The sequence below is a fragment of the Carlito syrichta genome, unplaced genomic scaffold (genome assembly GCF_000164805.1).
Source record: "Carlito syrichta isolate Samal-C Ts95f unplaced genomic scaffold, Tarsius_syrichta-2.0.1 Scaffold306949, whole genome shotgun sequence".
Classification (NCBI taxonomy): Eukaryota; Metazoa; Chordata; class Mammalia; order Primates; family Tarsiidae; genus Carlito; species Carlito syrichta.
In genome coordinates this window covers 1,183,716-1,199,195 of record NW_007251045.1, presented here as the reverse complement: position 1 = coordinate 1,199,195, position 15,480 = coordinate 1,183,716, and the positions used below count along the sequence as shown (strand labels likewise).

At 44.8% G+C, this 15,480-nt stretch overlaps 1 protein-coding gene across 1 annotated transcript in view; it reads left to right on the top strand.

Moving 5' to 3' along the window:
* The window catches only part of MYO18B (myosin XVIIIB), a 253,741-nt gene that overhangs the window by 113,604 nt on the left and 124,657 nt on the right, over positions 1-15,480 (top strand). Inside the window, exons 25-26 of the mRNA XM_008063601.1 lie at positions 11,655-11,774; positions 12,170-12,278. Of these exons, the coding sequence (XP_008061792.1) occupies positions 11,655-11,774; positions 12,170-12,278 (229 nt within the window). The remainder of the gene's footprint in view (positions 1-11,654; positions 11,775-12,169; positions 12,279-15,480) is intronic.

Genomic DNA, 15,480 nt, shown 5'->3' with positions numbered 1-15,480 from the left:
GCCCATTGATTCACCTATGCAGCACCCAACCAAAGCATCTCCCAGGTGTCAGGCATTCAGCTTGGATAGGGATAAGGTAAAGTCCCTGTCCCCACAAGGTCTTTGGGCCAATAGAGGGAGACAGACCACAAGCAACTAGATACAGATTGTGAAGTGCTACAGATATAAAGCAGAAGAAGGTGACAGCGCTGGGGGTTAAGAGGGGGCTATTTTTTTCCTAAATGGTCAAAGAAGGCTTCCATGGAAGGGAAATGTTTGATCCCAGATCTGAACAATTTGTTGTAGCCATTTATGTGCAGGTCTGGGAAGAAGAGTAGAAACGGCAAGTGCAGAGGTCCTGAGGCAACATGGGCTAATGCCAGTCCAGAGAGCAGCTAAAGCTTTCTTTCCGTGCGAGGACCTGACGGTATTATTACTGATAATATTGCTCAGTTTGGTTGATGGACAATGGTAACTGTAGTTGGATTTATGGTAGAGTCAAAAGAATACTCTTCTTCCCATGTTAACAATCCAAGTTCAACTTCACTGGCTCATGTGGGGAAGTGGTGTGACGTTGGGGAGGGGGCTATCGCTTTTCTGTGTCTTCTTATCCTCCTTGTGAAATTGTGCTCATTCTTCCCATAAAGGATTCTCGGTCTGCCTAACCCACAGTCACATTAAGGTGTCAATTGTGGAGTTGGCCATGGAAAAGGAAGGTTCACATCTACACAGAGAGTTAGAGGAGGCTGGGCTGAGAGGCTGCACCCCAAGTGTGTCTCTCTTACGCAAAGGACTATATGGAGCAATGCACATGCCACATACGTGCCTGACAGTCTCATTCGTGTCTCTAGAGAGCAAGCCACCTGACCTCTCTTGCTGGAAGCAGCAATGAGTAGAACAACAGAAGTGAAAAATTGGAGAGATATATGGGGTTGGGGACATCAGGAACTTCCCTGTAGAAATTCCTTCCTACTGAGCTGACATCTGAGGCAGTAATTAATCACATGCTGTCAGGTCAGACACAGGGAAAGGCAGTGCATCGGAGGCTGGGGGAGCGGTGGAGGGATGAGGTGAACATCCTTGGCATCTGGAGACACTGCTCACAGGCCACTTGGAGAAGGAAGAGACAGAGCCCAGGCTTCTGCAGCCCAAACCAAGCAAACAAGTGTTGGCACCTATGGGATTTTCTGCCCAGGCCCTCTGCGTCTTTGTTTGTATCACATATGGTTACAAAAAAAATGTATGGGGCTTTGAAAAATTAAGATAATATTTAAAAACAAAGAAAATAAGAGCAAAGGGAAACAAAAGTTGAAGAGTATATAAAGCCAGGGAAAGAGTTAGAAAATGGAAGTCAACTGCTGACCTCAGACTCCCTCTCGCCTCATAGCATTGCACATGTTGTTCCCTCTGCCTGGGACGCCCCTCTCCACCCTCTTCACCTGGTTAATGCCTCTTCATCCCTTTTCACTAAGTTTAGGTGGTTCTTCTTCCAAGAAGTCTTCTTTGATATCCTAAGGGTGGGTTAGGGTTACCCTATGTGCTACCACTCACCCTGTGTTTCTCCTCACAGCATTGATTGCTTTTTTTTTGAGTCGGAGTCTCACTCTGTCACCCAGGCTGGAGTGCAGTGGCACGCTGCTTACAGTCACCGCAGCCTCGACCTGCTGGGCTCAAGTGATCCTTCCATGTAGCTGGAACCACAAGCATGCGCCACCATTCTCAGCTAATTTTTTGATTTGTTGTAGATATGAGGTCTCTCTATGTTGCTCAGGTTGGTCTCGAGCTGCTGAGCTCAGACAATCCTCTTGCCTCTGCCTCCCAAAGTGCTGGGATTACACAGGCTTGAGCCACTGTGTTGATTGCCTATTTTTTAATGACCTCCTGCATGCGTGTGTCCCAGCTAGACTGTGAGACCCCCAACACAGGATGTAGCTTGTTCATCAAACAACCCCAACCCCTGGCCCAGATAGACACAGACATAGAATCTGCCAAGTTGTGCTGAGGACTCTAACACTAAGCTTCCTAGCAGTCAATGCTAAGAAGAAAACAAGATATGCCATAGACAGATTGTGCCTAGATTGGAAAAAAAAATACTTGTTGCTTGAGTAAAAGAAACTTTTCTGGGTATTGGGAAAAATTTGTCCTATGATTTTCATAAAAGGGGCATGGGATATGGCAAAGTATGACTTCAGTAATGTTCACAAAGTAATTGAAAGAGTGATTCTTTTTTAGCATTCATCCTGAACTGCAAGCCAAGGGCATGATGTCAGTTCCCTAAAATACAGTTCAATTAGAAGTCAAATCAGTGCTTTATCCAGGCAGCACATTTGGATGACTGAGGGTTAGGATGCTTTTCACCTTCCCAGTCCTTCTCTCTCTCCCCTCTCCTCATTCTTCTTTTTGTTATGGTTTTTCCTCTCTCTCCTTCTTTTTCCTGTTCTGCTTTCTTTTTAAACTGTACATTAAAGTCCAACATACAAATAAAAGCACACATCATAAGTGTGTAGCTCAACAAATTTTCACAAAGTGAACACGCAATGTTCTGTTGAGACACAAACACCCAACTTGAGACCCTGAACACCTTCAGCTATCCTGCCAAACTTTTTAGTCACTGGCCTCCAAGGGTAACTTCTAAGCAGATTTCTAACACTGCAGATTTGTTTCTCCTCAGTTTTGAACTTGACCTAAAATCACACAAGCATCTGGTTTCATTCATTATGCATTGCATTTGTGACATTCATCTGTATTGTTGTGGGTAGCTGTGGATCATTCATTCTCATTGCTATCTAATATTCCATTATATGAATAGATGGCTGTTTATCCATTTCACTCTAAATGAATATTTGGTTGTTTCCAGGTGGGTTTTTTTTGTTGTTGTTTCTTATTTATTTATTGACTTAAAAAATTAAACTTGTATGAATAAGCCTGTTCTCATATATATCCTTTGGTGTGCATACTATAAATTTCTGTTAGAAATAGACCTGGGAATGGAATTTCTGGGTTTGAAGTTATTTTTATTTTCAGTTTAATAGTTTTGCCAAACAGGTTGCTAAAGTCTTTGTATCAATTTTCACTCCCATGGCAATGGGTGAGAATTCTAGTTGCTCCATAACCTCACCAGCACTTGGTATTATCTGTTCTTTCCGTTGTGCAATGTTGAGGGAGTGCAATAGAACCACATTGCCTTTTAATGTGCTCCTTTTCACGTTTTCACATACTATGTGGCTACTCTCTTTGGAAAAGTGGTCTTTCAAGTCTTTTGCCTTGTTCTATTATGTTTCTTATTGATTTGCAGCAGTTTTTTAAAAGACTCTGGATATAAATTCCATTATTAGATACAGGTATCGTGGACATATCCCACTCTGTGGCTTGCCTTTTTGGATGCAGTCATTTCGGATTGTGTTTTCTGAAGCCTTGAGTTTCTTCAAGGATGCCAAAGGTTAGGGAAGAGGTCAAAGAACTCCAAAATGCCCAACCTGCATCACTTGCAATAGCTACACTTTTTTATTTCATTGTATCTTTTATTGATTCTCAACTACACATTTTCCTACCATTTTTGCATCTCTGAAATTGAATTGTATCTTGACCATCAACAGGAAGTTACACTTACAATTGGTAACCCTTTCTTTTCTTACGTTTTATTACAGTGCATCTTGGAATCAATGGTGGCTCAGATTTGGTGAAATGTGGTATATAGGGGTCCATGTAAGATTTTATTTGAAGAAATGGCTCTAGTTCCGGCCCCCCACACCAAGTTACTACTGGTTTACATGGGTTGCTTTTACACGTTAGAGAGCATCATAGTCTCCTAGGAATTGTTAACCTTATAACTTCTGTTCATCTCCCGAGAGTCTGACCCAAGTGGGAGGTGTTGGTGAGGGTTTGGGGGGGTTCTCCAACGCTTCTTTAGCAAGGCCCTAGGTGATCCTTCAGAGGTTTATGCTGCTTTAGAGCAGTGGTTCTCATACTTGAAAGTGTGTCAGAATCCTCTGCAGCACTTATCAAAATGCAGATTGCTAGACTCCAGCCCGAGCAAGTTTGAATCTGGGCTTGGGGTGGCCCTAGGGAGTCTGTATTTCTAACAAGTTCTCCAATGATACTGAAGCTGCTCATCCCAGTGTCACACTTTGAGACACATTGGGCTAGAGCAGTGGTCCCCAACTTTTTTTGGCATCAGGTACTGGTTTGTGGAAGACTATTTTCCCATGAGGGTTGGAGGGGATCATCAGGTATTAGAGTCTCATAAGGAGCTTTCCACCTAGATCCCGTGCATGTGCAGTTCACGATAGGATTTGCACTCCAATGAGAATCTAATGCCTCCACTGATCTGACAGGAAAATGGAGTTCTGATCGCCAGCCACTCACCTCATGCTGTGCAGCCCAGTTCCTAACAGGCCATGGACTGGTGCCAGTCCATAGCCCAGAGATTGGGGACCTCTGGGCTAGAGATTAGCTAGAAGGCTTCTCCTTCTGTGTAGGTCTACTTTCTTAAAAGGGAGTTTCTGTTACCAGTGAGGGATCAGACACCCCTCAGAGCCACACACCATGAAGATACCCTTGCCACCATTCAAGGCCTTTTGCACTCCACCCCTCTGTTTCAGCAGGGGGAAAACAACTGATAGATGCATTGCTAAAACATGTGGTGTCTTGTCAGTGGAAACTCCATTTGACTAGGCTTATTAAAAAGACAACATTATTGCAAAATGATTTAAGTGCTTCATTTGCAAAGGAACAGAAGAGGAGATGAGGAGCCTCTGAGAAGTTGGCTATAAATATTCTTCAAGCGTGCAAATCTGCCTTGATGCAAAGTGGGATTTTTTATTTTTACAAGAAAGCAGGACATGCCTTCTTGTCAGACATACCTGTAAGGATTTGAAAGAGGCACATGAGCTATATCACAAGGTGGGGTATTCTCTTTCCTCCCTAGAATCTGTTCTAGGTTTTCCCTAAGACCTTATTTATGACAAAAGACCCATGGCAAAATGCCCATGCGCTTCTGATTTCTGGCCTCATGAGCCTGAGAAGTTTCACAGAGACTTCACTAAGATATGGCAGAGAGCCAAGGCTCGGTGGCTCAGCCTGTAATCCTGTGCCTTGGGAGGCTGAGGTGAGTGGATTGCCTGAGCCCGCGGGTTCGAGACCTGCCTGGGCAACTTGGCGAGACCTCATCTCTACAATAAATCAAAAAATTAGCCGGGCGTGGTAGCATGCCCCTGTAGTTCCAGCTACTTGAAAGGCTGAGGCGGAAGGATCGCCGGAGCCCAGCAGGTCAAGGCCACTGCATTCCAGTCTAGGCAACAGAGTGAGACTCCAACTCAAAAAAAAAAAAAAAAAAAGATACGGCAGAGGCTGGAGATTCAGGTCAGAAAGTCCATTTGCAAATTGCTGAGGGAGTTTGGTCATGATGGTCATGGGTGTTACTCATGGCTTATCTCTGGGAGAGAAAGGGAGGAGACCTTCCAGGTTACATGGTCAACTGACAACTGAGCCCAGACCACATCCCAAGTCTCCTGACTCCTAACCCCGTAGTCCTGCTTCAGCTTCATGCTTCCATGGGGGAACTGGACTGGTAGCTTCCTAATCCCTGGGGCAATAAGACAGCCTGGCTTCCTATCTGACTTGTCATGCTAAGGTCTCTTGAGCCATCACTGCTGAGAAGGATCTCCTGGTGCATGATGCAGATATGCTATGGCGATCGTATGGGTGTAGTCATAGATGATCACAGTAGGGTTAGCTGAGGCCTCTCTGAGGAGGACACAAAGCTGGAATGTTCTTTCTAACTGTGTGCCTCAGTTTCCCCATATGAAAACCGAGCATACGCTCTCTTCTCTACCTACTTTGCAACACAAATGAAGAAGCCGGGGACTTTCCAAGGTAAGGAATGAACTAATACAATGACCTGACCTTGTGTATCTGTTGTTGAGGGAAGAGAGTTCAGACAGTTTGGCATCTGGATGGCTGACTTTGTATATCCTTATTGCTTTGGGATTGTGGGTTAATGCTCTAAGTCTCTTAGCCTTTGTTTCATCATCAGTAAAAAGGCAATGACAATCATTACTTTGCCTTTATAAGACTTTGATGAGGAGGTGCATGTAAAATAGTTATCATACTACCTGTCACACAGCAAGTCACATCACCACTACTATATATATATGTATATATATACACACACATATATATGTGTATGTATATATATATATTTTTTTTAAATTTTGTCCCTTCCCCAGTAGACTGAATTCCTCAAAGATAATGGCATAACTTGAACATTTTTATACTCTTCAGTGTCTAGCACAAAGCATTCAATGCAAATTCAGTGAGTGAACGAAGTCATACTGGATTTAATTACAAAAGTAACTTGTAATAAGTGGTGCCAGTCACTGGGCTAAGTTGTTTACCTGCACTATGTAATTACACTGTTAAATCAAACTGTGAGGAAGGTGTTAGTATCCCCACGCTTTAGATGAGGAAAGGAAAGGTAGACAGGTGGAGTGATTTGTACAACATCACACAGCTGGTGAATAGCAGAGCTGGGATTTGAATCCAGAGCTCCGGCTGACTCCAAATCGGCTATGATAGAGAAGGAGCACATACCCCTAGAAATTGGGGCCAGGGAGGGCTTCTCGGGGGGAAGTCTTAAAGGATAAGCAGGAGCTAGCCAGGTGACATGGTCAGGGGACATTCCAGGTCGAGGATTCAGCAAGAGCGGAGACAGAGAGTGGGGCCTGGTCTGGCAGGTGTGGTCTTGGTGGTTGGAGGTGTAGTTATGTGGGGGGTAGTAATGGGGCAGGCCATGAACCCAGGCTGGATCATAGGGGACTCTGAGAATCATGCTAGAGATCTGGACTCCATCCTAAAGGGGGTGGCAGGACCAAAGAACATTTTCTGGAAGAGGTGTGTAGGTGCCAGGGTCTGAGAGGTTGCTTCCTTTATTGGAGGATGCATTCAGGGGTCTTGAAGCTCCTGAAAGGCCACAACTAGATGGAACCTGAGGCTAGTCAATGATGTGTCACCCCCATGCCCCGCTCAGAGGATAACCCTCCTCCTGGCGTTCTTGCAGGAGTGCTTCCACATCTGCCGACATGCCAGTGGCTGTAGAGCCCCCACAAGTACATGTTTTCATACACTTATTGGTCCACCCAGCCCATGTTCTTTGAGAACCAGGAGGCAGTTTAGTGTAGTGGTTAAGAGTGAGGGCTCTGTGGCCACTGGGTGGCTGGTGTCCTTGGGCGAGCGTTTGCACCTCGGTGCCTCAGTTTCCTTATCTGCACCTGGACGCAACACCATTCCCCACCTCTCAGCATTGTGAGGGTTCTGTGGGTAAACCTGTGCTGGCCAGGAGGTAAGGACTACCTGTGGTGGCGATGATGATTATTCTGGCTACTACCTATTGCTATTGCCTAGTAGTGAGTGCTGTGCGCAGCTGGGATTCCTCCGCGGAAGGGAGAAACACACAGGGTGGTGCCAGAACTGGTACCCAGAGCATGTCTCTGGGGAACCCCAGGGCCCACGACTGAGCTGGAGATTTGTTCTGACTTTTCCCTGATGGCTGGGGCAGCTTTGGGGACAGTGCCACAAGACTGAAGCCATGGCTGAATCCTTTTGACAAACAGCATGGGAGCCCGCTGGCACTGCAGTCAGGCCTTTAACAACAGATTCCTTGTTTCCTCGCTCAGGTTGATGGGGGCAAGTGAGGGGGCTTCCCTTCTACTGGGCGTCCACACAGGCTCGGGTTGGACAAAGCCCAGCAGGGGTGGCTGAGGCCCGGATCTTGCGTGGTCTGTGCCCTCTGGCTACTTAAGCTCCCCTCTCTGAGCTGTTGCTGCCTGGTGGGTAATGGCTCCTGCTTTGCTGACCTCCAGAAACCATGGGGGTGGGAGATTGAGTCAGATGGTAGATGTGAAACAGAAGACGGTGAGGTGGTTATGAATCAGGGGCTGGGAGTTAAGTGGCCTGGGTTGGGCATGAGGACAGGCTTCCTCTGCTATTTCTCCGCTATGATCCTTAGCAAATCATTTCCCATTTCAGTGCCTCAGTTGAGAGTAACAAAAATACCCTCCTTCTAAAATATTTGGTAACTTAAAGATGACATGTGCAAAGTGCTTAATGCATATCTATGCTCAGCATTCCAAGAGGGTGAGCTGTTTCTCATACAATGGGTTGGAATGAACAGATCCTTTCTGTGCAAATTGAAAAGTGCTGGAGGAGGGGAAAGGGCCACTGCTTATGGCTGCCTGCAGGTCAGATGGCTTTTGGGTTCACGAGACCTTGAATATAAGAGCCAAAGACAGGGGTCAAACCAACACCCACATGTGCCGCTGTGGTTTACTTGTCTCTCCAACTGGGTTATGGGGTTTTTGGAGCAAGGCCTGGTACCTAGTAGGTGCTCACATGGTGCTTGTTGGGTCCATGACTAACAAGCAGCAGGTGACAGTCCCAGGTATCCCATGTGTGTTCAGCATTGAAGGTCCATCCAATCCCAATTTCTTCCAGCTCGCCCAGGAGGCAAATGATGCCAGCACATAGGATATATTATTCATATTCCACTCCATACAAAATACACAGCAAATTCATTCATTCTTCTCCCCTTCTTTCTAGCAGAATATTTCTAGTAGATCCAGGGAGGTTTTCAAGATAATTTCAAGTTAATTGGTCCTTGAGTAATCTGCAAGGACCCTTCTGGATTTGCACACCACACTCTCCCCCTCATTAAATGGGTTTTTATTTCACATCCCCTGGCAGCTCTGGGCATGCTGCCCACTCCTCACCTCGATCACAAAGCCCCTGGGCTCCACAGTGCTAGGGGGAGAGGGATTTGTGGGGACAGGGAAGGTCAGGGGCTGCTTGTCTCCATGACAAGCGTCTGTCATTTCTCCAATTTGAAAGGACTTATTGTCCTTTGGGCTCCAGACTTTGCGTTCTGTGAAACTTAAAATTAATGCATTAAATTAATTTTGTGTTCCCGTCACCAGGCTGATTAGTACAAATTAAATTTCACACTAATTGGCTGAGGTGGAGAGAACACAATTCTGGTGCTTGGAATTAATGCTGATTTCAGGGATGGTGGTTAGGGGTGTGACCTGGGCACTCCTGGGTTGCCCCAGCCTGTATTGTGTAGCCAATGCACATCAGCACTCTTCCCACAAGAATGCTTTTGCATGTCCATGAGCAAATCAAACCCACCCAAAGCCGAGTGTAAGGCCAATATTAAGAGACCCTTGGCAATTTCTGTGGCTGTGATTCTTAAATTTTGATGTGTGTAAGAGTCTTCCCGGTGTGTGTTGAAATGCAGATTCCTGGTTCTGCCTATGAGGATATGGGGGATCTGAGGGTCCCGGAATTTGCATTTTAATAACCCTCTCAGGTCATGGTAATGCAGGTACTTTCCCAGTACACAATGTAAGAAACAGCAGGAGAAAGCTCCATGACAAAGATAGCATACTGGAGAGCCTTTGTTAACTGGTGGCCCCTACTTGGATCAGACAGGTCTGGGTTCAAATCTCAGCTCTGCCCCTTGCTAGAAATGTGACTTCACAATGCTTCCTCCAAGCCTCCTCTTTCCTGTTTCTACTGAAATCTGCATTTTGGTCTGAGCAGTCGCTGATACGGTCAACAGGGTGGGAAACAGATGGGCTGGGAGAGCGAAGCAGATGGGACCATGGAACGTACTGTGCAGCCCCAGATTTTGTAGCACAACTATTTTTTTTTACTCTTTTTGAAAGACATTTATTTTGTTTGTTTATTTTGTTTTCTGATTTGTTTTCTGATGACAAAGTGGTAAAAAAAAAATCAACAGTACAGAAATGCATCACAAGGAAATTGGAGTCCCCAGCGAGCTCATCCTTGCAGGAAAAAAAAAAGAAAAATCCTCATTCACAGTTTGGGAGAGCTTTGTTCTGTGCAAGTACAAACAAAAATGGGATCACACCAAGCATTCTATTCTGTGACTTTGCTTTTTTCCCTTTTGGCGATATGTCTTGGGGATTTTTTTTTTTTTAAATGTCAGAACTTATAGATCTGTGTCTTCCCTCTTTGTGGTGCAGATGAACAAATGGTGAGCCTGTCCAAGCTGACAATATTGGTGGAGACTAGCTGGGAAGGGCAGCTACATTCCACACTGTAAGGACCGTTTTTGCCGTCTGTGTAAAAAATACCCCTCAGTCCCCTCTAAGTGCTGGTCGCAAGATGGAGGGTCTGATGGGAGAGTGAGGTGTTTTGACATATTCATAGGCAACATTTACAGCATAGAATTGAAATGTCAGGAAGACTTGCGATCACCATGTCTGATTCAATGCATTTCACAGCTCAGGTGACCAGGACCCCAGAGGGAAAGGGAATGTCTAAAGTCACACCACATGCTAGTTGTTGAGTCTAGACTCCAGCCCAGAACCCTCTTTTTAAAGATTCCCTGCCTCTTGACTTTAGCCCCCTGTATGAGATAGCTTTCATTCTGTGAGCTCACCCTTCCCTATGCAAGATTGTTTCTGAGCCTCTTGGTCATAATCACTCCACCAACATGTTTCTCTCCTTACTTTATTTGGCATGTCCTTGAACCCTGAAGGCTACATTTTGGAACAATAATACCATGGAAACCCTAACCTCTTAGACTTCTGTGGTTGGTCAGCTAATCAGAAAAAAAAAAAAATCAGTGCAAGTAGGAATTCATGAGAAAAAAATTCTATTTTGAACTTAAAATGCATACACCTTAAATCACTGCATTGCTAGGTAGGGCCACATTTTTTCTGTGTGTGAGCTTCTGACATATGTTTTACTTCTTTCTTTCTTAAACCACACTCCTCATACACAGCCATGTGATTTCCACTTTTGGCTTCTTTAAAATGGAGCAAGTGGCAAAGTAATCTGAATACAGAAACCTGATTTTTTACTTCCAGTTTTTGTTTTTAGTTGTTGCACCTACACCTACTTGGCAACACTTTAAAAAGCAACTCACCTTTATGAAATTCCTTCCAAAGTGTTCAACCTAGTTTTCTTGGAAACTCTTTGTCCTCTCATATTTTATAGGTTTATGTAACTGTTAACTGAATAGATAATTACAATAGAAATGCAACAGGTGAAAACAGGTTGGGAGCACATATACAGGCAATACTGGGAGTGCATGGCTATCACCCAGTAGGAACAGGGAGACCATGAGAAACTGTAGAGGGATAGTCTGGCTGAGAGCATTCTGGTGTGGTAGGCACCAGCAATGTGTCTTACTGAGGAACAGTGTTGGTCAGGCCCCAGAGATGGTTCATAAAGGTTAATTACAAAGAGTTTCCACTAAAATAGCTATTTTTAAAAATCGAGCATTTGCTATGTGCCAGGCACCGTGCTATGCTTCCTGTGAATTATCTCACTTAGTCCTCTACACAATTTCATAATCCTTAATTTCAGTTTTGATACAATTCCATAAGTTCAAAAAACCAAGAATCAGGCATTCTGACTGATGTAGTCACTCAGTTAGTGAGTGTTGCACCAAGAATTCTACCACACCGAGATCAGCACAGTTCTGAAGCCCATGCTCATGACCACTTAATTATACTCAAAGGTTGCTTTTCCTAGATAGTCAGTGATTTGTCCAAATGTCATCCTGTGGAGTGTGCACGGGGCGGGGGGAAGGGTTAGTGCCCCCAAGAGTAACCCTACCTTGACCACCCCACACCCTCCCCCCATCCCAGATTGCTGACTTGACCACAGAGCTTGCCGATGAGCGCTTCAAGGGTGACATGGCCTGCCAGGTACTGGAGAGTGAGCGGGCAGAGCGGCTACAGGTCTTCCGGGAGGTCCAGGAGCTCAAGGTAGGTGGTCGGGGTGGTCGAGGGTGACTGGGAGTAGTTGGGTCTGTCCCCAAACCCCACATGCACATCGGGGACCAGTAAGCCTATGCCAAATGCACAGGTTGATTGACTCCCATGTTTGAGGTCCTGGGGACATGTGGGTCCTTCTAAGGCTTGGCCTTGGAGATGCCATGGGTAGACAGTCACTGGCTATGGAAGCACATGGGAGAGGACTGTACAGAAGGCAGACTGTCCCTGGCCTTTGGAGGTGATTTGGGTAAGAAATGTGCAGAGGGCTGGTCCCTGGTCTTAGAGTGTCCATGGGTTATGACTGCTGGTCTGGGAGATCCATGGCTGAGATGACCAGCCCAGGCTTCTATCCAGCCCAAGTTTGAACCTTAAGCCCTTTCTTCCAGAGCAAGTATGAGCAAGTCCAGAAAAATCTGGGAGAAGTGGAGAAGCAGTTGGAAGAGGCCCAGCAGAAAATTCAGTTGAGTGACTTGGAAAGAAATTCCACAGGAAGAGGTGAGCAGCCAGGAATTCTTGGGACTGGGCGCTGGTGGACAAAGCTGTCTTTTTATGTTTCATTCATTCATAGATACTCACTGAGCACTTACTGGATGCCAGACACTGCATGAGTGACTGGGCAGAGAAAATAGGCACAGCCCTTGTTCTCTTGGGGCTGATGTCCAATGGAACTGGCAGACATTAAACAGATAATCCACCAATGTCCAAAAGGACACATTATCAATGTGGCCGGTGCTGTTTAGTAATAATGCCAGAAATGGCCTAGAAAATAGTAGCTCTATGGGCAAAGCACTTTTATCTTTGAATGTTTTTAACATAAATTTACAGGAAAACAGTTTAGTGGTTAAAAGTAGAGCCTGTTAAGTCACATTTCTGGATTTGAATTTTAACTTCATCCCTTATTGGATGAGTGGTTTGGAGAAATGAAATTATTGTGTGTCAGTTTCCTAATCTTTCACACAGAGATTGTCTTGAATGATCAATAGAAAATGTTTAACCACATGTATGGCAAAGAATTCTGAATAGCTATTTGCTACATCATCATCATCATCATTATTATTATTATAAGGAATAATGAGGTCACTCTCCATTCTCATAGCAATCTGTAGAACAGAAACTACATACTATCCCCATTTTACAGATGGTAAAGCTGTGTCAGGCACTTGGCAGTTGTGGAATGGTGAGAGAGTGAGAGGACTGCTGCTTTGCCCAGTGATGGATGTACTGAGTAGTGCCAGGAGTTCCTGGGGTTGCCCTTCCTACGCAGCTGCCTGGAGACTTATCTCTCATGGTTGGATGGCAGGGTGACATCTTTGTCAGCTTGCCACTGTGTCTCTTACTTTCCCCAGCCTAATGGAGTTGGGTGAGAAGGATGGCCAGCATGCCAGCTGCCATCAAATGTTATTCCTTCCATGCATCCAGGGAACTTCTGCCCTTAGAATGTCAGGAACCCTCAGAGGAATGGCGGCCAAGGGTCTGTGGAGAAGAGACAGGGTGCATTTGCTTTCTCCTCCACTCTTGTTCTTCACATCAGGGCAGGCTTTTACCGGGGAAGTGAATACAAAGGAGTTTGAGGCTCTCTAATTCTGAAGACCCAACAAGGTAGGTTGCAAACAGGGAGGTGGAGCATGTTGGCACAAACCCAGTGGCATGAGACAGCAATTTCCCTGATGTGTCCCAGTGCTAGTTCCAACTGACTGTGATTCATGTCTGAAAGATGCTCCCCACTTTGTTTTCCTGTGGAAAGACACGGGGTTAATGAGAAGGGAGATGTGCTTAGCTCAGGAGTACATTAGTCACGATGCTACATAGGCTCTCATCTCTGGATGCTCATTCCAAGGAGCCAGCCCACAAATATTTTCTTTTTCACCATGAAAGTAATACATACTCATCATAGAAAATTTCTAAAACATAGGACATTTAAAAGAAGCAATAAAACATTTTAATCATAGCACTGCAATGGTACCAAAACCTCTTCGAATATGAATTCTTAAAAACATGTTTTTTTCTTGAATCATGGCTGAATGTTTCAAGAGAACTTTATTGACATGTACCCAGCACTGAAGTGGACATGGTGGGAGTTACCAGAGAATTTTGTTTCAGGATACTTGCAGTACAAATGGGGAGATGAGAGGAACCTAGGGAAAAGGTGAAAGGGTGAGCTATACATACTAATTCAAAGGGGCACCCACGGGCAGGAAAGTTGGAGGCAAAGATGAGCCTTGACGGATGCAGAGCAGTTTCCTTCCCTGCTCCTGTTGCCCACTCACGCCACTTGCTCTGTGGCTCATCATAACTTGGAGCACACAGGCAACTGCAGAAATGCTTTCAGCGGCTACTTCTTCCTTTTGCAGGTCGTGCTGCTTGGCTTTTTCCTGGTGGAGAGACAGGAGTCTTTTCCCCTCATGATATTATTTATCTTGGTGGAAACTTGAACAAGCTTGAACTCTTAATTAGGGTCACCTGTTTTAAAAACTTCATCCATCCATCCACCCATCCATCTTTTCATCCATCCATCCTACCATTCATTTATATATCCATTTATTAATTTATCATCCATCCATTCATCCATCCAGCCATCCACCCATCCACCCCTCAGCTACCCATCTACCCTACCATTCATTTACCTATCTAGTTATCAGTTCATTTATCCATGCATCTATCCACTTATTCGTCCATGTACCCACCTATCTTTCCATTGTAACTTCATCCACCTACCATTCTACCCACCCAGCTATTTATCCATTAATTCTCCACCCTACCATCCATCCACCCACCCACCCACCTACCTACCCAGCTATCCATCTACCCTACCATTCACTTATATATCTATCCACTTATCAACTTATCCATCCATTCATCTGTCTGTCCATCTATCCATCCAGCCATCCATCTACCCTAGCATTCATTTATCTATGTGTCCATTTATCAACTTATCTATCCATCCATCCATCCATCCATCCATCCATCCATCCAATCAGCCAGTCAGCCAGCCAGTCAGCCATCCACCCATCCACCCTCCCAGCTATCATTTACCCTACGATCCATTTATCAGTTCATTTATTCATGCATCCATGAATCCATCCATTCCTCCACTTATTCATCCATCCATCCATGTACCCACCTATCTATTCACTATAACTCCATTCATTCACCATTCTACCCACCCACCTATTTATCCCTTAGCCCTCCACCCTACTATCTATCCAACCATCTGTCTGCTCATCCATCCACCTATCCAATGGAAGCTATTGACTGAGCACCTACTATATGCTAGACATTATGGTATGCTCTGGAAACACAATGGTGAACAAAACAAGCCTGTTGCCCTTATAATCCCCTCTGGATTTCTATCAACTTTCCTATGAGAGTCCTGATCATAGTTACAGCTATCTTTTTACATGTTAGTCACCCCCACTAGATTATCCTGGACAGTGGGTAGAGGAGGTTTCTTACTCATTTCATTATTCCTTGTGCCTGGTACAAAGTAGTGTGCTCGGTGAGTGTCTGGATGATAAATGGATAAGTGAGTGGTTTCTCCGTTAGACTATCCACTTGTCATTACCATAAGAGTCATTATTATTCAGATGGCTAAAAGATAAGACCTTCATAACTGAAACTAGCCCATTCTATTCAACAAGACAGTTTTAATAAAACCAGCAAATGATTTTTTTTGAGGTTTTACCAAATCAAGGGATTT